We start from the raw sequence: 27,756 nt of genomic DNA on the forward strand, positions 1-27,756 counted from the left end.
TGTAAAGTTTGAGATTAGTAATGGGGGAGGAGAAGGATGTTGCTCTGGAGGAATCCCTTCTATCTCCAGCTTTTGATGGAGAAAAGAACTTCATCAGGGTCACTTCTGCAGACATGATCAACGAGGCCAAACGGCAGTTGCAGTTAGCAGGTCCACTGGCAGTCGCGAACCTTCTTCAGAAATGTATACAGTTGACATCCATCATGTTCGTCAGCCATCTCGGAGCTCTTCCACTTTCCGGCGTCTCCATAGCGACTTCCGTCGTCAATGTCACTGGCTTCAACTTCTTGGTATATGCGAGAAACATTGGCATAACTCTTATACGCATGAACATATGAACAAATTTGAGATAGATGACAAGAAAAAGGCAGCCACTTAGTTTGAAACCAGTTTAATTACTATCTGATCTGGTTCAGTGATAGATTATACCCAATATTCAGGAGATCCCTTTCTCAATTTAGACTTGGTTTTCTGATTCTCATCAGAGTGACGTTTTTCTTTGATCAGAAGAAGTTCAAAGGGGATTTAACACGATATTTTTCAAACATGGTCACCAATTTCAATCGCCGCCCTCTTGAACTCATGGCATCCTGCTTAGTATCGCTGCAAGATCTCTGTGCATCTTCCACCCTGCATTGATTTCTGATAAACTATTTCTCTTGCACTTGACAGTTTGGAATGAGCAGTGCACTGGACACACTGTGCGGACAGTCCCATGGAGCAAAGCAATATGCCATGCTTGGTGCACACCTGCAGACAGCCATTCTCGTCCTCTCCATCGTCAGCATCCCCATCTCCATTCTCTTGGCCTTCACACAGCAGATTCTTTTGGCGGCCGGGCAAGACGCAGAGATCTCGAGAGAAGCGGGGATTTACTGTAAGTGGCTGATCCCAAGTCTCTTCTCCTATGCCCTCTTGCAGTGCGAAACCAGGTTTCTACAGGCCCAAAACATCGTCTTGCCCACGATGGTGAGCACCGGATTCTCCACGCTGCTGCATCTTCTCACCTGTTGGATTCTGCTTTTCCGATCTGAGCTCGGCTTCAGAGGTACTGATTTGCCTCTCTTGCCACACCAAAGCATCATTTGTCAGTCTAGACAGTTTGGATTTGGATAATCCTGCATATTTTCCTGGCCCTACCACTGTTCATATGCCGAAAATTTACCACTCTAAGCTGACTTATTGTATACATATGGAACAGAAAGTCAATTGATGAGGTTCCTTGCAGGTGCTGCCCTCGCGATTTCGATCTCTTACTGGATAAATGCACTGTTGTTGGCAGCGTATATCAAAGCCTCTCCCGCATGCACAAAGACAAGGGCTGGTTTCTCAAAGCCTGACCTTAGAAGCACCGTGAACTTTCTTAGACTGGCAACACCTTCAGCAGCCATGATCTGGTAATCTTCATATATATATATATATATATATATATATATATATATATATATATATATATATGAGAGAGAGAGAGAGGGAACAGGTATCTGTTTGACCATTCTATACTATACTTGCGAATTATTCAGACGATCAATTCCAAGAAAATGTGGAGTTTAAGTTGAAAATATAGGTGGGAGAGAAAAAAGAAACAAATGAGCTTCTTTAAACATGACATCTTGCCTCATTGACGGGTACTTTGAGTATTCTTAGAACACAACTTTGCTTATATATATATGTGTGTGTGTGTGTGTGTTTGTTTGAAAAATTAAAATATGCCAGGAATATGAAACAACTTTGCTTGGGATGTAAATATGTCGGATTTAGGGTTGGATCCAATATTTTTACAATTTAAATAAGTTATTTGTAATTGCGTTTGCGTTAATGATCTTGAAATCGGACCCTATTTTCTAAAAACAGATATTTGGATCCGATAAACATAAGTCTGATCAGCAAGATGTTTATTGGTTTCCGGCCAAATATTGACTCTCGGTTTCACATTTGGTTATGAAACTGTATTTCAAACTTGTAGTTAGTGACGATTTGTTCTATAATCACATGCACCCATTCAACGGATTCAAAGCCAAATGGGTAATTGAATATATCAAATATCCAATTCATTTATATCTCTGCTTCCAGCTTGGGGCACAATGAATGCATAATTACGTGTGCATTTTTGTTAAAAAAAAGTGTATATTTGTTTGTTAATTACAAAGGCCTCACAATGTTGAATTTCTTAAAATGATTGAGTGTTCTTCAGCATCTGTTTGGGATTCAGAATAGTTGAAAGAAATGCCAACAACAGTACCCTCTTAGAATAAGTTGAATGTGTATTGCTTGTTGAGGCCATAAAAAGCGTTTTTCGAATAGGAGGCAATATATTTATAAGAAAATCGAAATCTAGATGTTGCTGGAAGGCTAAATATTTAAGTAAATGCAAATAAACTACACTAAAAACATTATAAACCATTGTTATACCATAAACAGTAGCTCGTGCTTCCAACATTGCATGGTATTTTTGGCGATGGTTTTTAAATATTTTATTATATGAACAAGAATCAGAATATATATACATATATATATATATATATATATATATATATATATATATATATATATATATATATATATATATATATATATATATATATAATAAAATATATATATATATATATATAGTGATCGGTAAAAACCATACCCTTTAAATATGATTTTAAAAGTTCTTTTTTTTTTAAAAATCTAACCTTACCAATATGATCTCATGGATAGGCTGATGCCAAATATATAACAAGCTGATTTTTTTTGGGTTTTAATAGTGTTTTTATAATAAAGAATAAATGAATGGCACTCATAGCATAGAAAAATCAACATTTTTGATAGAAACAAATTGATTGAAAGCATATTTTGTATCAAAATACTTTTTATAAACATATAATACAGTTTATATTTTATTTAAAATAATTTTTATCAAAAAATAAAAGGTGTTCCTTTATCCCTGACCTAAGTGTCTGGGTTTTACTAATCTCTCTCTCTCTCTCTCTCTATATATATATATATATATATATATAGTTAATTGCCTTTGTGGCCGGATAGTTATTTTTTATTTTGGGTAGCTAAAAACAGATGCAAAAGATGTATTTATGATGACCAGTTGCTTAGCCACTGCTCTAGCAATATAATATACCATTGTGATGATTTTTCATGATACAAAATAAAAAATAACCATCCGTTCATAGAGATAGCTGTTTGATTTCATTTTTTCTTATATATATCCTATCGGAGCACATTGTTTGTGTCTGTTCATCTACTGTCTTCCTTTTTCTTATATTTTTTGAAGTAATTTGGTTCTTAATTTGAGGGCCTCACATTGTTGAATTTCTTAAAAAGACTGCAGTTATCTTCATAATCAGTCAAACAAGGTCCAACCTTTTAATTTTGCGTAGTTTGGGGTTCATCATGGTTGAAGGTAATGTGAACACCACCGTCTCGTTGAATGTGTATTCCTTATTGAGGCCATAAAAAGCGTTTCTCGAAGGGGAGGTGAAATATTTAGAAGAAAATTGAAATCTGGATGCTGCTGGATGCAAGAACATAGTTGAATGCTACATAGACCATCGTTAGATACATCATGAACAGTTGTTATACCATAATTTATCATATGGTAACATCTGGTAGGTACATGAAATATATATATATATATATATATATATATATATATATATAACTCTAGTTTTGTAGAGTCACCAACCATCTAACCAAGATTATTGAGTGTATCATAGTAGACATTAAGAGAAAAGAAAAAAAAAATGATAAACATTTTTATCATTTTAATGTTAGTTCTTACATTTTTTCTAAGCTTTTCCTTCAACCATCCATCTATATTAAATGAACAAAGTAGCTGCATGACTCTCGATACTGAAAATCGCTATTCTGACATTTACATTGTCTGTATCTGTTCATTTACTTTCCTCTTTTTGCAATTTGTCATCATTCTCATGCCCTGTTGGAGCACATTGTCAATGTTGTCAATGTCACTTCATCTACTTTCATCCCTTTTACCTTTTGTACACCTGGTAGAGCTCTTTGTCGGCGTTTGTTCTTCGAGTGTGTTCCTCTTGCCTTTCTGTCATCAATTTCACGGCTGAGATTCCGTTTGCTTTTTGTCTTCATTTTCATAGCTTGGAGTGGTGGGCCTTCGAGATCATGATCCTCTTGTCTGGACTGCTTCCTAATGCGGAGCTCGAAATATCAGTGCTATCCATCACGTAAACTCATCTGCCCTACGACTCCCTTGTCTTATTGAATGCATGTGAAAGTTCACATGATGAAGACAAAGTAAAATCCAACATGCTAAACATTACTAACGGTCACGCTCTCTATGTGTAGCCTGAACACAAGCTGTGCTGTCTACACCATCCCAGCGGGCCTTGGTCAAGCTACAAGGTACAAACCAGTGATCAAGGACATTCAACTCTCTGTTATAATGTCTTCCTCGTTCTCCAATTCTGTATTGAATTTTTTCTTAATCTCCTTTCAGCGCAAGGGTATCAAATGAACTGGGTGCGGGAAAACAGCAAGCCGTGCGCCTAGCTGTACATGTCATGTTGCTTATAGTGGTGATAGAAGCTGCATTTGTTGCAATAACCATAATTCTGGTTAGATCAGTCTGGGGATACGCTTACAGCAACGACACAGAAGTCGTCAAATACATATCAGTTATGACGCCGCTGCTTGCAACTTCAACTTTCATGGATGCAATCCAGTCGGTGCTTTCAGGTAGAAGAATTGAATACCATTTGGTTCTTGTAGTAGCATTAATCTTACATTGATTCAGAGATATGAGACTATCAATACTGCTTCTAAGCTCTTTGATTCGAACTTTGATTAGAAGAACTTATAAGTTATTATGTCCTCAAGGGTCTGGCATTTGTTCCCCATCCAAGTGGCCTGGTATTTACCAACTTATATTATATATATGAAAGGAGTACTAGCAGATATTTTTGAACAAATGATAAGGGAGATTAGCTTTGCCTTAGCTTTTGAATAAAGTTGCGCCCATGAATAAAAAGTGGTTGGATTCCAAGGCTAGGGATGCCATGTTCGTTCATCTAATAATGGCTGAAACCAGCAGAAGAGATGTCGTTCAAGTTCTTTTGCCAAACCCAACTTGACATTCAAAAGTAGGGGTGAACGCGAGCCGAGTCAAGCTCGAGTTCAGCCAGCTCGAGCTCGGCTCGGCTACTAAATCCTCGAGCTTTAACTCGGCTCGAGCTTGTCCAAAGAAACTCCAGCTCGACTCGGCAGAATTTGTCGAGCTCGAGCTCGATTAAGCTCGACAAACTGGACTCAACTGAATCTTGCTTCCCCTTGAAATCATGGAGATCTACCACCGGTCCACCGCCACCACTCTCGTCTTCACTACTGCCAACACCAACCATTGGCATTTTCACATGCTTCTCCCCCACCCAGAATCCACCTTAAGCCCTGCAATGGTTAAGGGGCTCTTGCTCAAGCTAGGGTTTCTAAAACCCTCGCAACCCACATTTGGGCAAATACCCTTGCCCAATCCAGGAAGTGAGGGAACCCCTCGCTTGGGCAAAACCCTCGCCCAAGAGAGGGTTTCAGAAAGCCTCCTTTGGCAAAACGAGAGAGAGCGTGAGATCAGAGAGGGAGAGAGAGAAGGGGAGAATAGAGGGAGAGGCTTGGACAAAACGAGAGAGAGAGAGGTTAAAGAGGGGAAGAGAGAAGGGGAGAGTAGAGGGATAAGCGCAGCCGAGAGCAAGAGGGTGTATACCTTAATGTTGATGTTGAAGAATCGGTGGCCGGTGGGGGTTCATGAGAATGAAGGAGAAAACCAGATGCGAAGGAGAAGAAGAAGAAAGAGGGAAGAAGAAGAAGAAGAAGAAGAAGAAGAAGAAAGAGCAGAGAGAGAACGCAGGGGATGAAGGTGGAAGAAGAAGAAGATAGAGGGGAGAGAGAATGCACGAGATGAAATGAAACATAAAACGAAAAAAAAAAAAGTATTGCTTTTGCTCGAGCCGAGTCGAGCTGGCTCGACTAAAAAAACGAGTCGAAAAATGAACTCGAGCTCCGCTCGATAAAAAAATGAGTCGAAAAAATGAGCTCGAGCTCGACTCGTTTATTGAAATAGTTGGCTCGAACTCGATTTCGATCGAGTTTTAACAAGCCGAGCTCGAGTTGCTCGGCTCGTTGCTCACCCTTATTCAAAAGAGAGAAAAAAAAAACAGAATTAACGATACATGCTATAAATACTTGGGTCGTAATTTGAAATAAAAAAGTAGTAATGTGAAATTATTTAGTGAACAAATGGTTTTCTGATCATTTTTTGGGTATGGATTATGTATTTGGATGACATACCCTAACAATTATTCCATCCTGCCCTTTCTAACAAACCAGGTCTTGTCAAAACTGGATTTTTCTTAAACCCAATTAGTTTTGATATCACCCAAACATTCATCTAACAAGCCAGATTTTATCGAAACTGGATTTCTCACAAACCCAATTAATTTTCATATCACCCAAACATCCAAAAAACTTCCCGTTAATTTTGATGTCATCCAAACATTCCAAAAACACGATTGATTATCACCGTTAGGTTGCAATTGAATAACAACTTAAAAAAAAACATTTTACGAAAACCAGGTCTTGTAACAACCTGATCTTTTAACCAGTTTCTAGAACTTGGTTTCTTATTTGGGTGAAAGTAGCCCTGGGTGAAAGTAGCCCTGAGCATCGTGCCAACCCGGACCGATAAGAGTCGGATTCGGGCTAGCATAACACCCGAAAACCTAACCCAGGCCTGACATTGTTAAAATAAAAAATAATTTATTGATATAAAATAAAATTTTCTTAACATAAAATATAGTTTCAACAAAAAAACATATCTCATTATTAAAAGATAAATATTATTAAAAAATATCACGCCTGTACATTATCGGGCCAGACCAATACTAGATGAAAGTTCCCTAGTTTGTTGAGGGGCATATAAAAATGTGCATTAGTCATTTGACCCTTTCCTCAAGTTCATATCCTTTTCCTCAAGTGTAACCATGTTTGCCATTTTGTATATCTAAAAATGTAAATTCACTAATCCTCTTATATTGTCATCTTTCATGCATTTGTTTCCCTAGGCAGGATTATTCTTTTATATACATCTTTAAAAGAAAAGAAAATCAGAAGAGTTTTTTTTTTTTTTATTTTGGACTTTAGGTATTGCTAGAGGCTCTGGCTGGCAAAAGTTTGGTGCATTGGTTAATATTGGAGCTTATTACATAGTGGGAGTGCCAGCAGCTGTTTTTTTAGCATTTTTTTCCCATCTAAGTGGAAAGGTTTGTCCCCATAACTTTCTCTCTTCACCTCTGTTACATTATGCAGAAAATATCATTTATATTTACATTAATGTTATTTATTATTCATGTATATTTTTTGACTTATTTATTAATCACAGGGGCTTTGGATGGGAATAATGTTTGGGACTTTCACACAACTTGTCTTCTTTCTCTGCTTCACACTTTCTGCAGATTGGGCAAAAGAAGTAACTTCTCCACTGAACCCACCTCTTATTATATTACTCACTCTCCCATCCTGATCATTCCCATCATTTATATTTTATAAGATTCAAATGTGCATCTCATAACTTGTGTCTTTCTTAATCCTTGGCTTTCCATTACTTAGAAAGTGATCCATCCAAGAAAAATAATTTGAAAAATTACAAAAAGCTGCATAATTTTTAAGCAAATAATAAATCACCGATCAAGTTTTTATGGCCAAGGAATATTAGATGCGAAATTTGAAAGACCCACCTTTGGATGGATGTCAGATGCTTAACTGGCCCAGCTCGAACTCGACTCGGCTCGTGTTCAGGCCTAAGCGACATTATGCATTCTAGCATTTTACGAGCATGCTTGTTGATGAACACGCTTCTTTTGACATGCAAAAGCTTGGCAAGAAGGATTGGTCGTGTCCACAAACTGATTTTCACTTTTGGAGAGAGAAATTATTTAGATTATCGTACATTTTGGGTCTGATGATCACATTTCTGTTTCAGGCGAAGAAGATAGAAGACAAAGTTCAGGTTCTCAGCTTGCCAACTGAGTGTGAAGATCCTGTGATGAATGCTAAATGAAAACAAAATTATTTTGTGCATGTTGTCAATAGAAACAGCAAACTACTACGAGCAAGAAATGAGCAGTTATGTCATGTTCTCTGTTTAAATAACTTCCTGCACTTTCCAGATTGAAGTATGAATCCATGAACAATTTTGCTTGCAATTCATGTTAAACGTTATGTTCTAAAGGATGCATATATGATATCATACCAAAATTCACCACAGACAATGATAAAATTGAGAAATAACAAAGCAGGTTATTGGAGTTATGGGACACTCTTTCAAAGAATGCAAAGTTTCTAGTAGCAAAGAACAAAAGGCTTCTGTGGAGATAAAAATTTTGAATAATTCGTTCATAAAAAAGGAGATTAATTTGTTCAACAAAATGCCCATTGTCTTTGTTTTCATCAAACAAGCCCCTGCAAAAAAAATATATAAAAGGAAGAAGGTCAACCTCTTGTCTGCACCACCTCTTTTTCCTTTTAAAAGGTCAATAACGTGTTTATCTGCTCAAAAAAGAATATGACAAAGTCGAACAAATTCCATTTTTCAAATATTCTCCATTTGACTATTAAAACAAATCTATATGCTAACTGTATGCGAGAAATTCTGACCTGCTTCTGCAATCAAAGTTGAAGGACTGGTTGTTAATTTCCGGGATGGATTTACTTGAAGAGGCATTTGGCAATAAGAACAATAGGTTTCCCGCCAGTTAGAGATCGATTTTTACAACAATATGTGGATTTATTTTGTTGTATATCATAATGTATAGTACATATGATAATGAATTATTATATTGTTGGACAGAATCACGTGAATCATGGGAATTGGCTGAATCGGCTAAGTCAACAAACAGTTAAGAGAGTGGTTAAATATCTGAAGGGAATAATTGGGAACAGTCTTCTTTGTAAACAATAAAAAATGAAGTAGCAGATATACTTATAAATAGTTTGTATTTTGTTCCTTTTGGGAGGCCTTCTCCTCTGTTTGTAGGCCTTGAACTTTATTCATTCTTTTATTTAATTTTATTTTCTATAATAAAGGAGGGGATTAGACAATAATTGCATCAAAAGCAACAAATATACAAACTTTCTATTTACAATGATGCAGATTGGTATGGGAGTAATAGATAATAGAAGCTCACTATCAGAATATATTGTGTTATATTGTGTTTGCATTGGGCAAAAGCTGGTCTTTTAGGACTGTTTGATTTCATAAATCTACCCTAAAATTGAGGTAAATTTACGAAACACTTTTCAAGGTATTCCGTACATATGCCTTAAACTTTAGGTCATATTCATAGATCATTTAAATAATATTCTGTTTGCAAAATAGACCTGAAACATTGAGGCAAATTCATGAAACACTATGCAAAATGTCCGATGAATTTGCCCCAAGTCTTTGGGCATATTCATGGAATAGTTTGTGAGGAAAAAAATTGAAGAAAAGGAAATTAATGAGCTTGAATATCAAGTGGTACACTTATTCACTAAGGAATTGTTTGGCAGCTACAACACTCAAATAGCATAGATCTCGACACCATGAGTTGGGTCTTTTATTTTGGAGTTTTCAAAGATGAAAAATTAGAAAAATCTTTTGAACATTTACTAAAAATTTGGGTCATTTAAAAACTTTCTTTTGTCGTTTTTGAACGTATTTATAAAAAAAAAGAAAAAGAAAAACCCTCCTTACTGTCACATCATTATATGTTATCATAATGAACTTCTTTCTTTTTTTTTTTCAAAATTGGGCATCGGGCCGGCCCAGCACCTCAAACCCGAGTTTGGGTTTGGCTGGACACCCTAAACCTGAGTCCGGGTCCAGCCCTGTTAAAATAAAAAATATTTTAAAATATAAAATAATTTTTTTAAAAATGTAAAATATATTTTTAATAATGCAAATAAAATAATGCTAAATAACTTACCAGACTGAATCGGCCTGTGAGGTCGACAAGGAGCTGTTTTTTTGGGCTTGTCTTCTTTTTTTCAAAGAAAGAGAGAGAGATATTCATTTTATGCATAAAAGTTTTCCTTTTTCAACGGAGAGGGAGAGAGAGGGAGATCTCATTTTTCTCACCCTTCTTTTTATCTCTCCTCTCTTTTTTCCCTTTCTCTCTTGTTCGCTTTTTTTCAAACATAACTCAAGCAATTCCAACCCGATCCGACCAGACTCGGCAGTTCTAAGCAATGAGGTTTTTGAAAATCTGCTATAAAAAACCGAACCTTGAATTGTTGCCAGGTTCAGCCCATCCGAGTTGACTAAGGTTATTCCCGATTAGATCACCGAGTTTACCAACTCTGCTCAATTTGAGTGAGTAGTCCACAAACCTGCACTGATCTTCAATGCAAATTCATAACACAGGTATTGAATGTTCTTGCTTCCAAACTGCCCCTAAAGGTTAAATAAGAGATGGATGTCCTTTTCCAAGTCATTACTCAAAATATTATCATTTATAGTGGATAGACAGGTTGTCAATTTTCTTAGATTCACAACATGAATAGTAGAAGTACATGTGTCGTGCCCACTGTCTATGCCATCCAGTCAAATCTTTGTGAAGCGGACGCACCTCCAGCCATATGTGGTGCCCGCATTAGACCTAGGTCGGTGACTTTAGTATCTCTCAACCAACAAATTTTGAATCCGCAACTCCCAGCATAACCTCATGGTCTGGCAACAGTGAATGTATTAGAGAAGGAGAGAGAGAGAGTTGTAGGTAGGTGGAAAGTTTGTGAGTAGTTGGGCACAATGAGATTGTTGGTAAATGATCTAAAATTGTGAACCACACTTTTGGAAACATGGACTTTTCCTTTTTTTCCTTTCGAAGTATAAATGAGTCATTGCTAACTATCCCCTCGACATTTTTTGTTGTTTCAACTTTCAATTGACTGGATACAAATAATGTTAAAAAAATGAGGTTGATTCCCTATGTAAGAGAGAGACATGAGGAGTCAATGGTGTTATAGTTAAGGATACACTCAGCAGCTGTAGAGCTAGAAAATTTTGGTTAAGGGGTATTAGTTATAAAGTTTTAAATTTTTAATGATATTCAATATATATATATATATATATATATATATATATATATATGAGCAAATTTTGACCAAAGTATCATATGATAAGCAAAGATTTATCTTTACAAGTTTGTTTACAGTAGTACAACCTATTTTTTATTCAGTTTCTATCGATGACTGTCACACGTTACAGGAACATGGAGTGGTGGTTGAATATTGCGTTCGGCATATTAGTCCACATGATTTTAGGATTTTGATTTCTAATAAGAATTTGATTTTTTTGTTTACGCATGAATTACACTATGGTTTATGATCTTTACATCTCAAATCCATAGATCTCAAGCTATCCCTGCATATTTGGGGGATAATAGAGATTTTAATTCATGGTTCTCAAATCAACAATTTGATAGAACTATGGATTTTGAATACCTCATCATAAATCCAATCATCATAAACTAAGAGCATAAAAAAAAAAGTAAGAGGGTTGGGCCTTCTTGGGGCACACTCCCCTATAAAAATACATAACATGCTTTGAAGATGAATAAATAAAATAGATCCATGCTAAACCTCCATGTTATAAAAAACCCTGTATAATGAGAAAAAAAAAATTCGGTATGTATATATATATATAATGATTTTGCACCTAAGCCTTCATTCTCAAGTACAATTTTGCAACCATATATGTCCACTTCCTTCTCGTTCACAGGTAAATATCCTCAGTGATCTCCAAGCACTTTTAAACTCTCTAAGTTGGAGATTAGTAATGGAGGAGGAGAAGGATGTTGGTCTTGAGGAATCCCTTCCATATCCAGCTTTTGAAGGAGAAAAGATCTTCAGACATGATCAACGAGGCCAAACTGCAGTTGCAGTTAGCAGGTCCACTGGCAGTCGCGAACCTTCTTCAGAAATGCATACAGTTGACACCCATCATGTTCGTCGGCCATCTCGGAGCTCTTCCACTTTCCGGCGTCTTCATAGCGACTTCCGTCGTCAATGTCACCGGCTTCAGTTTGTTGGTATATTTGTTGGTATATGCGAGAAACATTGGCATAACTCTTATACGCATGAACATATTCACAAATTTGAGATACATGACATGAAAAAGGCAGCCACCTAGTTTGAAATCAGTTTAATTGCTAATTGATCTGGTTCTGTGATAGATTATAGCCAATATTCAGGAGATCCCTTTCTCAATTTAAACATGGTTTTGTGATTCTCATGAGAGTGATGTTTTTCTTTTATCAGAAGAAGTTCAAAGGGGATTTAACACGACACTTTTGAAAAACGGTCACCAATTTCAGTCGCCGCCCTCTTGAACTCATGGCATCCAGCTTAGTATCACTGCAAGATCTTTGTGCATCTTCCTCCCTGCATTGATTCCTTGTATGAAATTTTTCTTAATCTCCTTTCAGCGCAAGGGTATCAAATGAACTGGGTGCGGGAAAACAGCAAGCCGCACGCCGAGCCGTATATGTCATGTTGCTTATAGTGGTGATACAAGCTGCATTTGTTGCAATAACCATAGTTCTGGTTAGATCAGTCTGGGGATACGCTTACAGCGACGACAAGGAAGTCGTGAAATACATATCAGTTATGACGCCGCTGCTTGCAACTTCAACTTTCATGGATGCAATCCAGTCGGTGCTTTCAGGTAGAAGAATTGAATACCATTTGGTTCTTGTAGTAGCATTAATCTTATATTGATTCAGAGATATGAGACTATCAATTTTGCTTCTAAACTGTTTGATTCGAACTTTGTTTAGAAGAACTTATAAGTTATTATGTCCTCAAGGGTCTGGCATTTGTTCCCCATCCAAGTGGTCTGGTATTTACCAACTTATATATATATATATGAAAGGAGTACTGGCAGATATTTTTTTTGAACAAATGAAAAGGGAGATTAGCTTTGCCTTAGCTTTTGAATAAAGTTGAGCCCATGAATAAAAAGTGGTTGGATTCCAAGGCTAGGGATGCCATGTTCGTCTTAGTGAAAGGAAGTTTAGTCTAATAATAGCTGAAACCAGCAGAAGAGATGTCATTCAAGTTCTTTTGATAAGGACTTTTGCCAAACCCAACTTGATATTTAAAAGAGAAAAAAAAAACAGAATTAAGGATGCATGGTATAAACACTTAGGTCGTAATTTGAAATAAAGAACAGTAGTAATGTGAAATTATTTAGGGAAAAAATGGTTTTCGGATCATTTTTTGGGTATGGATTATGTATTTGGATGACATACCCTAAACAGTTATTCCATCCTGCCCTTTCTAACACACCAGGTCCTGTCAAAACTGGATTTTTCTTAAACCCAACTAGTTTTGATGTCACCCAACATTCATCTAACAAGCCAATTTTGTCAAAACTGGGTTTCTCTCAAACACAATTAATTTTGATATCACCCAAACATCCCAAAAACTCCCCATTAATTTTAACGTCATCCAAACATTCCAAAAACATGATTGATTATCACAGTTATGTTGCAATTGAATAACAACTTCAAAAAAAACGTTTTACGAAAACCAGGTCTTGTAACAACCTGATCTTTTAACCAGTTTCTAGAACTTGGTTTCTTATTTGGGTGAAAGTAGCCCTGAGCATCGTGCCAGCCCGGCCCGATAAGAGTCAGACTCGGGCCAGCCTAACACCCGAAACCCTAGCCCAGGCCTGACATGGGTCAAATTAAAAATAATTTCTTAATATAAAATAAAATTTTTTTAACATAAAATATTGTTTCAATAAAAAAACATATCTCATTATTAAAAGACAAATATTATTAAAAAATATCGTACCTGTACATTATCGGGCCAGACTGAGAAAGATACCCGGCCTAATGCCCCGCAGTAGGTGAAAGTTCCCTAGTTTGTTGAGGGGCATATAAAAACGTGCCTTAGTCCTTTGACCCTTTCCTCAACTTCATATCCTTTTCCTCAAGTGAAACCATGTTTGCATTTTTGTATATCTAAAAATGTAAATTCACTAATCCTCTTATATAGTCATCTTTCAAGCATTTATTTCCCTAGGCAGGATTATTCTTTTATATTAATTTTTAAAAGAAAAAAAATCCCAAGAGTTTTTTTTTTCATTTTGGACCTTTAGGTATTGCTAGAGGCTGTGGCTGGCAAAAGTTTGGTGCATTGGTTAATATTGGAGCTTATTACATAGTGGGAGTGCCAGCAGCTGCTTTTTTAGCATTTTCCCCATAACTTTCTCTCTTCACCTCTGTTACATTATGCAGAAAATGACATTATATTTACATTAATATTATTTATTATCCATGTATATTTCTTGATGTATTTATTAATCACAGGGGCTTTGGATGGGAATAATGTTTGGGACTTTCACACAACTTGTCTTCTTTCTCTCCTTCACACTTTCTGCTGCTGACTGGGAAAAAGAAGTATCTTCTCCACTGAACCCACCTCTTATTATATTACAACCTCTCCCTTCCTGACCATTCTCATCATTTATATTTTTTAAGTTTCAAATGTGCATCTCATAACTTGTGTCTTTCTTAATCCTTGGCTTTCCAATACTAAGAAAGTGATCCATCGAAGAAAAATAATCTGAAAAATGACAAAATGCTGCATAATTTTTGACCAAATAATAAATCACGGATCAAGTTTTATGGCCAAGGAATATTAGACACCAAATTTGAAAGACCACACTTCGGATGGATCTCAGATGCTTAACTGGCCCAGCTCGAACTCGACTCGGCTCGCGTTCAGGCCTAAGCAACATTATGCATTCTAGCATATTACGAGCATGCATGTTGATGATCACGCTTCTTTGACATGCAAAAGCTTGGCAAGAAGGATGGTCGTGTCCACAAACTGGAATTCACTTTTGGAGAGAGAAATTATTTAGATTATCGTACATTTTGGGTCTGATGATCACATTGTTTCAGGCGAAGAAGAAAGAAGACAAAGTTCAGGTTCTCAGCTTGCCAACGGAGTGTGAATATCCTGTGGTGAATGCCAAATGAAAACAAAATTATTTTATGCATGTTATCAATAGAAACAGCAAAATACTACGAGCAAGAAATGAGCAGTTGTGTCATGTTCTCTGTTTAAATAACTTCCTGCACTTTCTAGATTGAAGTATGAATCCATGAACAATTTTGCTTGCAATTCATGTTAAAGGTTATGTTCTAAAGGATGCATATATGATATCACACCAAAATTCACCACATAATGATAAAATTGAGAAATAACAAAGCAGGTTATTGGAGACTCTTTCAATGAATGCAAAGTTTCTAAGCAAAGAACAAAAGTTTTTTTTGGAGATAAAAATTTTGAAAAATTCGTTCATAAAAAAGGAGATTAATTTGTTCAACAAAATGCCGATTGTATTTGTTTTCATCAAACAAGCCCTTGCAAAAAATATATATAAAAGGAAGAAGGTCAACCCCTTGTCTGCACCGCCTCTTTTTCCCTTTAAAAAGGTCAATAACGTGTTTATGCTCAGAAAACAATATGTCAAACTCGAACAAATTCCATTTTTCAAATATTCTCCATTTGACTTTTAAAACAAATCTATATGCTAACTGTATGCGAGAAATTCTGACCTGCTTCAGCAATCAAAGTTGAAGGACTGGTTTTTAATTTCCAGGATGGATTTACTTGAAGAGGCATTTGGCAATAAGAACAATAGGTTTCCCGCCAGTTAGAGATCGATTTTTACAATAATATGTGGATTTATTTTGTTGTATATCATAATGTATAGTACATATGATAATGAATTATTATATTGTTGGACAGAATCACGTGAATCATGCGAATTGGCTGAATCGGCTAAGTCAACAAACAGTTAAGAGAGTGGTTAGATATCTGAAGGGAATAATTGAGAATAGTCTTCTTTGTAAACAATAAAAAATGAAGTAGCAGATATAATTATAAATAGTTTGTATTCTGTTCCTTTTGGGAGGCCTTCTCCTCTGTTTGTAGGCCTTGAACATTGTTCATTCTTTTATTTAATTTTATTTTTTACAATAAAGGTGGGGATTAAACAATATTTGCATCAGAAGCAACAAAGATACAAACTTTCTATTTACAATGATGCAGATTGTTTGGGATGTCCAGATAATAGAAGCTCATTATCAGAATATATTGTGTTTGCATTGGACAAAAGCTGGTCTTTTAGGACTTGTTTGACAAATGAAACCGTTTGATTTCATAAATCTACCCTAAAATTGAGGTAAATTTACGAAACACTTTTCAAGTTATTCCATGAATATGTCCTAAACTTTAGGTCGTATTCATGGAACATTTAAATAATTTTCTGTTTGCAAAATAGACCTAAAAATTTGAGGCAAATTCATGAAACACTATGCAAAATGTTTGATGAATTTGCCCCAAGTTTTTGGGCATATTCATGGAATAGTTTTTGAGGAAAAAAATTGAAGAAAAGGAAATTAATGAGCTTGAATATCAAGTGGTAGACTTATTCAATAAGGAATTGTTTGGCAGCTACAACACTTAGATAGCATAGTTGGCAAACCCGTGAATCAATATCAACACCATGAGTTAGGTCTTTTATTTTGTAGTTTTCAAAGATGAAAAATTTGAAAATCTTTTGAACATTTACTAAAAATTTTGGGTCATTTAAAAACTTTCTTTTCTCGTTTTTGAAAGTATTTATAAAAAAGAAAAAAGAAAAGAAAAACCCTCCTTACTCTCACATCATTATATTTTAACATAATGAACTTCTTTCTTTTTTTCAAAGCTGGGCAAACCCGAGTTTGCGTTTGGCTGGACACACTAAACCTGAGCCCGGGTCCAGCCCTCTTAAAATAAAAAGTATTTTAAAATATAAAATAATTTTTTTAACATGTAAAATATATTTTTAATAATGAAAAGAAATTAATGTTAAATAACTTACCAGACTGAATCGGCCTGTGAGGTGGACAAGGAGCTGTTTTTTTGGGCTTATCTTTTTTTTGAAAGAAAGAGAGAGAGAGATATTCATTTTATGTATAAAAGTTCCCCTTTTCAACGGAGAGGGAGAGAGAGGGAGATCTCATTTTTCTCACCCTTCTTTTTATCTCTCTTCTTTTTTTTCCCTTTCTCTCTTGTTCACTTTTTTCCAAACCTAACTCGAGCCAACCAGACTCGGCAGTTCTAAGCGATCAGGTTTCTGAAAATCTGCTATAAAAAACCAAACCTTGAATCATTACCAGGTTTTCAGCCAATCCGAGTTGACTACGGTTATTTCCCATTTAGATCACCCAGTTTACCAACTATGCTCAATCTGAGTGAGTAGTGTACAAACCTGCATTGATCTTCAATGCAAATTCATAACACAGTTATTGAATGTTTTTGCTGCCAAACTGCCCCTAAAGGTTAAATAAGAGATGGATGTCCTTTTCCAAATCGTTACTCAAAATATTAGGATTTATAGCGGATAGATAGGTTGTCAATTTTCTTAGATTCACAACATGAATAGTAGAAGTACATGTGTCTCGCCCACTGTCTGCGCCATCCCGTCAAATCTTTATGAGGCGGATGCACCTCCAGCCATATGTGGTGCCCGCATTAGACCTGGGTCGGTGACTTTAGTATCTCTTACCAAAAAAATTAAGAATCCGCAACTCCCAGCTTAACCTCATGGTCTGGCAATAGTGGATGTATTAGAAAAGGAGAGAGAGAGAGTTGTAGGTAGGTGGAAAGTTTGTGAGTAGTTGGGTACAATGAGATTGTTGGGTAACTGATCTAAAATTGTGAACCACACTTTTGGAAACATGGACTTTTCCTTTTTTTCCTTTTCAAGTATAAAAGAGGCATTGCTAACTATCCCGTGGACATTTTTTGTTGTTTCAACTTTCAATTGGCTGGATACAAATAATCTTAAAAAAATGAGGTTGATTCCCAATGTAAGAGAGATACAAGGGGGAGTCAATGGTGTTATAGTTGAGGATACACTCAACAGCGGCAGAGCTAGAAAATTTTGGTTGAGGGGTATTAGTTATAAAGTTTTAAATTTTTAAAGATACATACATATATGTATATATATATATGAGAAAATTTTGACCAAAGTATCAAATGATAAGCAAAGATTTATCTTTACAAGTTTGTTTACAGTAGTACAACCTATTTTTTATTGAGTTTCTTTCGATGACTGTCACACGTTGATTTTAGGACTTTGATTTCTAATAAGAATTTGATTTTTTTGTTTACGCATGAATTACACTATGGTTTGTGATCTTTACATCTCAAATCCATAGATCTGAAGCTATCTTTGCATATTTGGGGGATAATAGAGATTTTAAATCATGGTTCTCAAATCAACAATTTGTTAGAACTATGGGTTTTGAAATCCAATCATCAAATCTAAGCATCCAACAGCCCTTGATATATTATAACCTATTGAAATTCATAGACCTAAGTTCCTACTCTCTTCCCTCCTATTTTACGAAATCATGTCACATCAAGTCTATGTGTCTAAAACTTAAAGTAATCAAACACCCCTCGAAGCCAGCAAAGTTACCATGGGGCTGGTGTCGGCAACTGCCCATCCTAGCCTGTGTAAACCTTTGTAAAATTTTTATTTTACCATATGCTGAACTCAGGCCTAGCCGTATGGGCGTCCACACAATGCCTTGTAGTTTTACATTGCACCCACTCCATTGTAAAAATAAGATGAGTCAGTACCCCTCAGCTAAAACTTTCTGGCTTCACTTCTGTTTGAAGTTTTTTTTTAATGAAAGTTTTCTTTCATGTATTCTCTAAAATGCACCACTTCAAGATTCTGTAGTGGTGGGTCTCCAACTATCACGTTTTGAGATAGTGGCACTATGAAAAACGCTATAAGAAAAATCCTGCTAAACGAGTATATTGATGCTTTATTTCATATCCTCTTTAGAAAGAATGCTTAAATTATTCTTTCTTTTTTTCGGTGTGCCATTCTCTAAGATGTACTTTCTGTGAGATATATTTATTATTTCATGAACGTTAGATGTTTTTGTGCCGGCAAAAAATCGGGAAAATCTCTTACAAATATGAGAAGAAAGCAGAAAAACATTTCTATATTCTTTTTTCCTGTGATTGACGCATGAGCATGGTGCAGAGATCATTTTTCAACAAATTATACATTAAAATGATTTTCCTGTTCACCAAACCCTCCTTGTAAAATCAAAAAGCTGCATGAAAATGGCGAAGTAACAAATCAACTACTCATCTTTCAAGAATATTAAATAGACCCTGGACATTTCTCTATTACTCTAAAATCGCTGCTTCCAAATAAAAAAGGTTAATCTATAAGGGTAATTTACACAAGTCCCTTTTTTGGATCATATTACACAAGTCCCTTTGTAGAAACAAAATATCTGGAAAACAAATTTATTTATTAAAAAAGGACCCGTGTTATCCAACGACGGACGTGGCTCGTAAAACAAAATATTTTATTTAAAACGGGATCCTGATCAGACAGCGAGCAACACGTTCTAATCCTTATCTGACAGCAAGAGGGTCTACCAGATCCTTTATTTTTCTTTGTTTTTAATAATATATTTTGTTTTGTAGGGTCCATTGGCTCCTTAAATTAACATTTTTTTTTTGTTCGGAGGCAGCAATTTAAAAAATATATGAAAAATTGAGAGGAACACGTCATGTCCTAGTCCCATAACAAAGCTACGTGTGCTGGAAAATGACCAAAATGCCCATAATGAAAAAGTGAAAGATAAGGTTAAAAATGAAATGGGTTAAAAAAATTTTTATAAAATGATGAAAATGCCATTTGGTCGTGGACGAAGTTAAAAATTTTAGTAGAAGGGCACTGATTAGTCTCTGACTTAGTAGGTCAAGAGTTGGCAGACACAGACCGGGTTTAGAGTGAGCACTAAATGTTGCTGAACCCAGGTCCAACTCCATCGCACCGAAAGACCTCTGGCATTCAGAGTGGCCCATGCTAGCTTCATTTTCATAATTGAGTCCCTATTTGTCAGACTTGTAAAGTTAGGTCTTGATCTATTTATTTGTGAATTTGTATTTTTTTCTTATAACTTTTTGAAAATAAATGAATAGAAAAATTTTACCTTTTAAAGGAAGTGAAATATTTGGCCAAAATAAATGTTTACCTTGCATCGATTGGCTTCTTAGAGTTTCACTATACTATATATAAATAATGCTCCTTGACATGCAATTATTGTGCTTTGAAAATTTATCATCCTTCTAATTAGTTTCTAACTAAGAGCTTCTCTTCAAACTTATTTCCAATAAAAAAAAAAAAAACATAATCCTCCAAGTTGAATATCCACTATCCTATAACAAAACTCCTCTTATACCGTAGCCTCACCTAGTCACTTATTGAAAATATATTTTTATGTAATGTGACTGATGGGTTAGGTAAAATCTAGTCATCAGCTAAATTTTCACAAATGCAATTCTTCTGAACTACAAACACAAACAGTAGCAGCGCCTAGTTGATGGGCATCACTTTCCATCCAAGTCATAAAAACCCAGAAACTAAGAGCGCAAAAAGAAAAGGAAGAGGGTTGGGCCTTCATGGGGCACACTCCCCTACAAAAATACATAACATGCTTTTAAGATAAATAAATAAAATAGATCCATGCTAAACCTCCATGTTATAAAAAACCCTGTCTAATGAGAGGAAAAAATTCGGTATGTATATATATATAATGATTTTGCACCTAAGCTTTCGTTCTCATGTACAATTTTGCAACCATATATGTCCACTTCCTTCTCGTTCATAGGTAAATATCCTCAATGATCTCCAAGCACTTTTAAACTCTGTAAGTTGGAGATTAGTAATGGAGGAGGACAAGGATGTTGGTCTTGAGGAATCCCTTCTATGTCCAGCTTTTGATGGAGAAAAGATCTTCATCAGGGTCACTTCTGCAGACAAGATCAACGAGGCCAAACTGCAGTTGCAGTTAGCAGGTCCACTGGCAGTCGCGAACCTTCTTCAGAAATGCATACAGTTGACACCCATCATGTTCGTCGGCCATCTCGGAGCTCTTCCGCTTTCCGGTGTCTCCATAGCAACTTCCGTCGTCAATGTCACCGGCTTCAGTTTGTTGGTATATGCGTGAAACATTGGCATAACTCTTATACGCATGAACATATTCACAAATTTGAGATAGATGACATGAAAAAGGCAGCCACTTAGTTTCAAACCAGTTTAATTGCTAATTGATCTGGTTCTGTGATAGGTTATAGCCAATATTAAGGAGATCCCTTTCTCAATTTAAACATGGTTTTATGATTCTCATGAGAGTGATGTTTTTCTTTGATCAGAAGTTCAAAGGGGATTTAACACGATACTTTTGAAAAATGTTCACCAATTTCAGTCGCGGCCTTCTTGAACTCATGGCATCCTGCTTAGTATCACTGCAAGATCTCTGTGCATCTTCCTCCCTGCATTGATTTCTGATAGACTTTTTCTCTTGGACTTGACAGTTCGGAATGAGCAGTGCACTGGACACACTGTGCGGACAGTCCCATGGAGCAAAGCAATATCACATGCTTGGTACACACCTGCAGACAGCCATTCTCATCCTCTCCATCGTCAGCATCCCCATCTCCATTCTCTTGGCCTTCACACAGCAGATTCTCTTGGCGGTCGGGCAAGACGCAGAGATCTCGCCAGAAGCGGGGATTTACTGTAAGTGGCTGGTCCCAAGTCTCTTCTCCTATGCCCTCTTGCAGTGCGAAACCAGGTTTCTACAGGCCCAAAACATCGTCATGCCCACGATGGTGAGCACCGGATTCTGCACGCTGCTGCATCTTTTCACCTGTTGGATTCTGGTTTTCCGATCTGAGCTCGGCTTCAGAGGTACTGATTTGTCTCTCTTTCCACACCAAAGCATCATTTGTGAGTCTAAACAGTTTGGATTTGGATAATCCTGCATATTTTCCTGGCTCTACCACTGTTCATATGCCCAAAATTTACCACTCTAAAGTGACTTACTGTATACATATGGAACAGAAAGTCAATTGATGAGGTTTCTTGCAGGTGCTGCCCTCGCGATTTCGATCTCTTACTGGATAAATGCTCTGTTGTTGGCAGCGTATATCAAAGCCTCTCCCGCATGCAGAAAGACATGGACTGGTTTCTCAAAGCCTGCCCTTAGAAGCACCGTGAACTTTCTTAGACTTGCAACACCTTCAGCTGCCATGATCTGGTAATGTTCACACACACACACACACACAAATAGATATATATATATATATATATATATATAGAGAGAGAGAGAGAGAGAGAGAGAGAGAGAGAGCAGGTATCTGTTTGACCATTCTATATTATACTTGAGAATTATTCAGACGATCGATTCCAAGAAAATGTGGAGATTAAGTTGAAAATATAGGTGAGAGAAAAAAAGAAACAAATGAGCTTCTTTAAACAAATGAGATTCAGAAGACAACTTTGCTTACATATTTTACGACTTAATTTAATCGTCTAACATCCAAATGATTCCCTATAATATATATATGTGTGTCTGTTTGTTTGACTTAATTTCATCGTCTAACATCCAAATTCTTAGAACACAACTTTGCTTGGATGTAAATATGTCGGATTTATGGTTGGATCCAATTTTTTTACAATTTAATTAAGTTATTTGTAATTGCGTTTGTGTTAATGATCTTGAACTCGGACCCCATTTTCTAAAAACAGATATTAGGATCCGATAAACATAAGGCTGATCAGCAAGATGTTTATTAGGTTAGTGAGGATTTGTTCCATAACCACATGCACCCATTCAACGGATTCAAAACCAAATGGATAATTGAATATATCAAATATCCAATTCATTTATATCTCTGCTTCCAGCCTGGGGCACAATGAATGCCATAAGTACGTGTGCATTTTTGTTTTAAAAATAAGTACTTGTTGAAGTAATTTGGTTGTTAATTTCAAAGGCCTCACAATGTTGAATTTCTTAAAATGGCTGTGTTTTTCATCATTTGTCAAACAAAGTCTAACCTTGTAAACTTTGTTTAGTTTGGGATTCAGAATAGTTGAAGAAAATGCCAACAACAGTACCCTCCTAGAATAAGCTGAATGTGTATTCCTTGTTGAGGCCATGAAAAGCGTTTCTCGAATAGGAGGTAATATATTTATAAGAAAAGAGAAATCTAGATGTTGCTGGATGGCTAAATATTTAAGTAAATGCAAATAAACTATCACTAAAAACATTATAAACCATTGTTATACCATAAACAGTAGCTAATGCTTCCAACATTGCATGGTATTTTTAGCGATGGTTTTTAAATATTTTATCATATGAACAAGAACCAGAATATAATATATATACATATATATATATATATATATATATATATATATATATATATATATATATATATATATATATATATATATATATATAGTGATTGGTAAAAACCATACCCTTTAAATATGATTTTAAAATTTCTTTTTTTTTTTTAAATATACATTTACCCATGTGATCTGAAGGATAGGCTGACGCAAAATATATAACAAGTTGACCGTTTTTTGGGTTTTAATAATGTTTTTATAATAAAGAAAAAATGAATGGCACTCATAGCATAGAAAAATCAACATTTTTGATAGAAACAACTTGATTGAAAGCATATTTTATATCAAAATACCTTTTATAAACATATTACACAGTTTATATTTTATTTAAAATAATTTTTAACAAAAAATAAAAGGTGTTGCTTTTATCCCTGACCTTAGTGTTGGGTTTTACTAATCTCTCTCTCTCTCTCTCTCTCTCTCTCTCTCTCTATATATATATATATATATATATATATATATATATATATATATATATATATATATATATATATATATATATATATATATATATCAGTTAATTGCCTTTGTGGCCGGATAGTTATTTTTTATTTTGTGCAACTAATAACAGACGCAAAAAATGTATTTGTGATGACCAGTTGCTTATCCACTGCTCTAGCAATAGAATATACCATTGTGATGATTTTTCATGATACAAAATAAAAAATAACCATCCATTCATAGAGATAGCTGTTTGATTTCATTTTTTCTTATATATATCCTATCGGAGCACATTGTTTGTGTCTGTTCATCTACAGTCTTCCTTTTTCTTTTTGTTACCATTTCCACAGCTTAGAGTTGTGGGCCTTCGAGATCATGATCCTCATGTCTGGACGGCTTCCTAATGCGGAGCTCGAAATATCAGTGCTATCCATCACGTAAACTCATCGGCCCTACGACTCTCTTATCTTATTGAATGCATGTGAAGTTCCCATGATGATGAAGCAGACAAAGTAAAATCCAACATGCTAAACATTACTAATGGTCGTGCTCTCCCTCTATATGTAGCCTGAACACAAGCTCTGCTGTCTTTACCATCCCTGCGGGCCTTGGTCAAGCTATAAGGTACAAACCAGTGATCATGGACATTCAAGTCTCTGTTATAATCTCTTCCTGATTATCCAATTATATATGAAATTTTTCTTATTCTCCCTTCAGCGCAAGGGTATCAAATGAACTGGGTGCGGGGAAACAGCAAGCCGCATGCCTAGCCGTGTATGTCATGTTGCTTATAGTGGTGATACAAGCTGCAATTGTTGCAATAACCATAATTCTGGTTAGATCAGTCTGGGGATACGCTTTGAGCGACGACACAGAAGTCGTCAAATACATATCAGATATGACGCCGCTTCTTGCAACCTCAACTTTCATGGATGCAATCCAATCGGTGCTTTCAGGTAGAAGAATTGAATAACATTTGGTTCTTGTAGTAGCATCAATCTTATATTGATTCAGAGATATGAGACCATCAATACTGCTTCTAAGCTGTTTGATTGAACTTTGATTAGAAGAACTTATAAGTTATTATGTCCTCAAGGGGCATAGCGCAAACTAGTGGCAAAACAGTTCACATCCAAGGGGTACGAGGTTCGAATCATTTGGCCACTGTCACATTCTGGTGTTTTATTTTTTTGGACATCAAATGGAAGCAAGTGCAACACTCGAGTTGAAAGGTATACTAGTCCACCTAGGGCGAGAACCTTGAAGGCATAATGTGACCTTAACGGTTTTACACTGAAGATGATTTCTCTTAAATAAACATTAAAAAACACCATAAGTTATTATGTCAAACCAAAACAAAAGTTTAGCAGCTGTTTCTGAATATTTACAAAAAAGTTCTTATTAACATAATATCTCGCAAGTCACTTGACTAAATTTATTTGATGCCACATATTTTGTTAGTTAACATATTTCATAGGTGTAATCCCGGATTGATCAGTGGGTAAGCGAAAAAAAATTTGTTACCCAAGTGTGTAACAATTTTTTTTTGTGACCAGAAAAAAAATGGAAGTATATATATATGTATACACGCACACACATACAAAAGTAAAAAATGAATATTTCTCATCAAATCACTCCTAAGATCATATTTATATGGTTAGATTGCAAAAAAAAAATCTTAATAATTAATTTTAGTGAGGTTCGTTATTCGTTCCCTATCCAAGTGGCCTGGAATTTACTAACTTATATATATATATGAAAGGAGTACTAGCAGATATTTTTTTTGAACAAATGAAAAGGTAGATTAGCTTTGCCTTAGCTTTTTAATTAAGTTGCGGCCATGAATAAAAAAAGGTTGGATTCCAAGGCTAGGGGTGCCATGTTCGTCTTAGTGAAAGGAAGTTTCATCTAATAATAGCTGGAACCAGCAGAAGAGATGTCATTCAAGTTCTTTTGATAAGGACTTTTGCCAAACCCAACTTGACATTCAAAAGAGAAAAAAAAAAAAGCAGAATTAAGGATGCATGGTATAAACACTTAGGTCGTAATTTGAAATAACAAAAAGTAGTAATGTCAACTTAGTTAGTGAAAAAATGGTTTTTTGATCATTTTTTGGGAAATGGATTATATATTTGGATGACATACCCAAAATAGTTATTCCATCCCGCCCTTTCTAACACACCAGGTTTTGTCAAAACTGTATTTTTCTTGAACCCAATTAGTTTTGATATCACCCAAACATTCATCTAACAAGCCAGATTTTGTGAAACTAGATTTCTCGCAAACCCAATTAATTTTGATATCACCCAAACATCCCAAAAACTCCCCGTTAATTTTGATGTCATCCAAACATTCCAAAAACACGTTAGGCTGCAATTGAATAACAACTTCCAAAAAACGTTTTACGAAAACCAGGTCTCGTAACAACCTGATCTTTTAACCAGTTTCTAGAACTTGGTTTCTTGTTTGGGTGAAAGTAGGCCGGAGCATCGTGCCAGCCCGGCCTGATATGGCTCGCGCTCGGGCAAGCCTGACACAAGAAACTCTAGCCCAGGCCTGACCAGGTTAAAATAAAAAATAATTTCTTGATATAAAATAAAATTTTCTTAACATAAAATATAGTTTCAATAAAAAAACATATCTCATTAGTAAAATAAAAATATTATCAAAAAATATCAAGCCTGTACATTATCAGGCCAGCCATAGGTGAAAGTTCCCTAGTTTGTTGAGGGGCATATAAAAATGTGCATTAGTCCTTTGACCCTTTCCTCAAGTTCATATCCTTTTCCTCAAGTGTAACCATGTTTGCCATTTTGTATATCTAAAAATGTAAATTCACTAATCCTCTTATATTGTCATCTTTCATGCATTTGTTTCCCTAGGCAGGATTATTCTTTTATATTCATCTCTAAAAGAAAAAAAAATCAGAAGTGTTTTTTTTTTTCATTTTGGACCTTTAGGTATTGCTAGAGGCTGTGGCTGGCAAAAGTTTGGTGCATTGGTTAATATCGGCGCTTATTACATAGTGGGAGTGCCAGCAGCTGTTTTTTTAGCATTTTTTTCCCATCTAAGTGGAAAGGTTAGTCCCCATATCTTTCTCTCTTCACCTCTGTTGCATTATGCAGAAAATATCATTTATATTTACATTAATATTATTTATTATTCATGTATATTTTTTGACTTATTTATTTATTAATCACAGGGGCTTTGGATGGGAATAATGTTTGGGACTTTCACACAACTTGTCTTCTTTCTCTGCTTCACACTTTCGGCAGACTGGGCAAAAGAAGTAACTTCTCCACTGAACCCACCTCTTATTATATTACTCACTCTCCCATCCTGATCATTCCCATCATTTATATTTTATAAGATTCAAATGTGCATCTCATAACTTGTGTCTTTCTTAATCCTTGGCTTTCCATTACTTAGAAAGTGATCCATCCAAGAAAAATAATCTGAAAAATTACAAAAAGCTGCATAATTTTTAAGCAAATAATAAATCACCGATCAAGTTTTTATGGCCAAGGAATATTAGATGCGAAATTTGAAAGACCCACCTTTGGATGGATGTCAGATGCTTAACTGGCCCAGCTCGAACTCGACTCGGCTGGGGTTCAGGCCTAAGCGACATTATGCATTCTAGCATTTTACGAGCATGCTTGTTGATGATCACGCTTCTTTTGACATGCAAAAGCTTGGCAAGAAGGATTGGTCGTGTCCACAAACTGAATTTCACTTTTGGAGAGAGAAATTATTTAGATTATTCTACATTTTGGGTCTGATGATCACATTTATGTTTCAGGCGAAGAAGATAGAAGACAAAGTTCAGGTTCTCAGCTTGCCAACTGAGTGTGAAGATCCTGTGATGAATGCTAAATGAAAACAAAATTATTTTGTGCATGTTGTCAATAGAAACAGCAAACTACTACGAGCAAGAAATGAGCAGTTATGTC

At 35.7% G+C, this 27,756-nt stretch overlaps 1 protein-coding gene across 2 annotated transcripts; it reads left to right on the forward strand.

The window, feature by feature from the left end:
• On the forward strand, positions 1-27,756 carry LOC116248278 (protein DETOXIFICATION 16-like). 2 transcript variants are annotated; one of them, XM_050075757.1, is made up of 9 exons: positions 1-290; positions 673-1,048; positions 1,229-1,397; positions 4,113-4,199; positions 4,321-4,377; positions 4,472-4,710; positions 7,165-7,283; positions 7,403-7,489; positions 27,606-27,756. In XM_050075757.1, exons 1-9 carry the CDS (start codon positions 21-23, stop codon positions 27,681-27,683), a joined length of 1,482 nt encoding a protein of 493 aa, XP_049931714.1. In that variant the 5' UTR covers positions 1-20; the 3' UTR covers positions 27,684-27,756. The 2 variants fall into 2 exon arrangements, with proteins under 2 accessions (XP_049931714.1, XP_031476829.2); XM_031620969.2 differs by lacking the exon at positions 27,606-27,756 and adding an exon at positions 8,003-8,171.

This window comes from Nymphaea colorata, chromosome 2, assembly GCF_008831285.2.
Source record: "Nymphaea colorata isolate Beijing-Zhang1983 chromosome 2, ASM883128v2, whole genome shotgun sequence".
Taxonomy (NCBI): domain Eukaryota; kingdom Viridiplantae; phylum Streptophyta; class Magnoliopsida; order Nymphaeales; family Nymphaeaceae; genus Nymphaea; species Nymphaea colorata.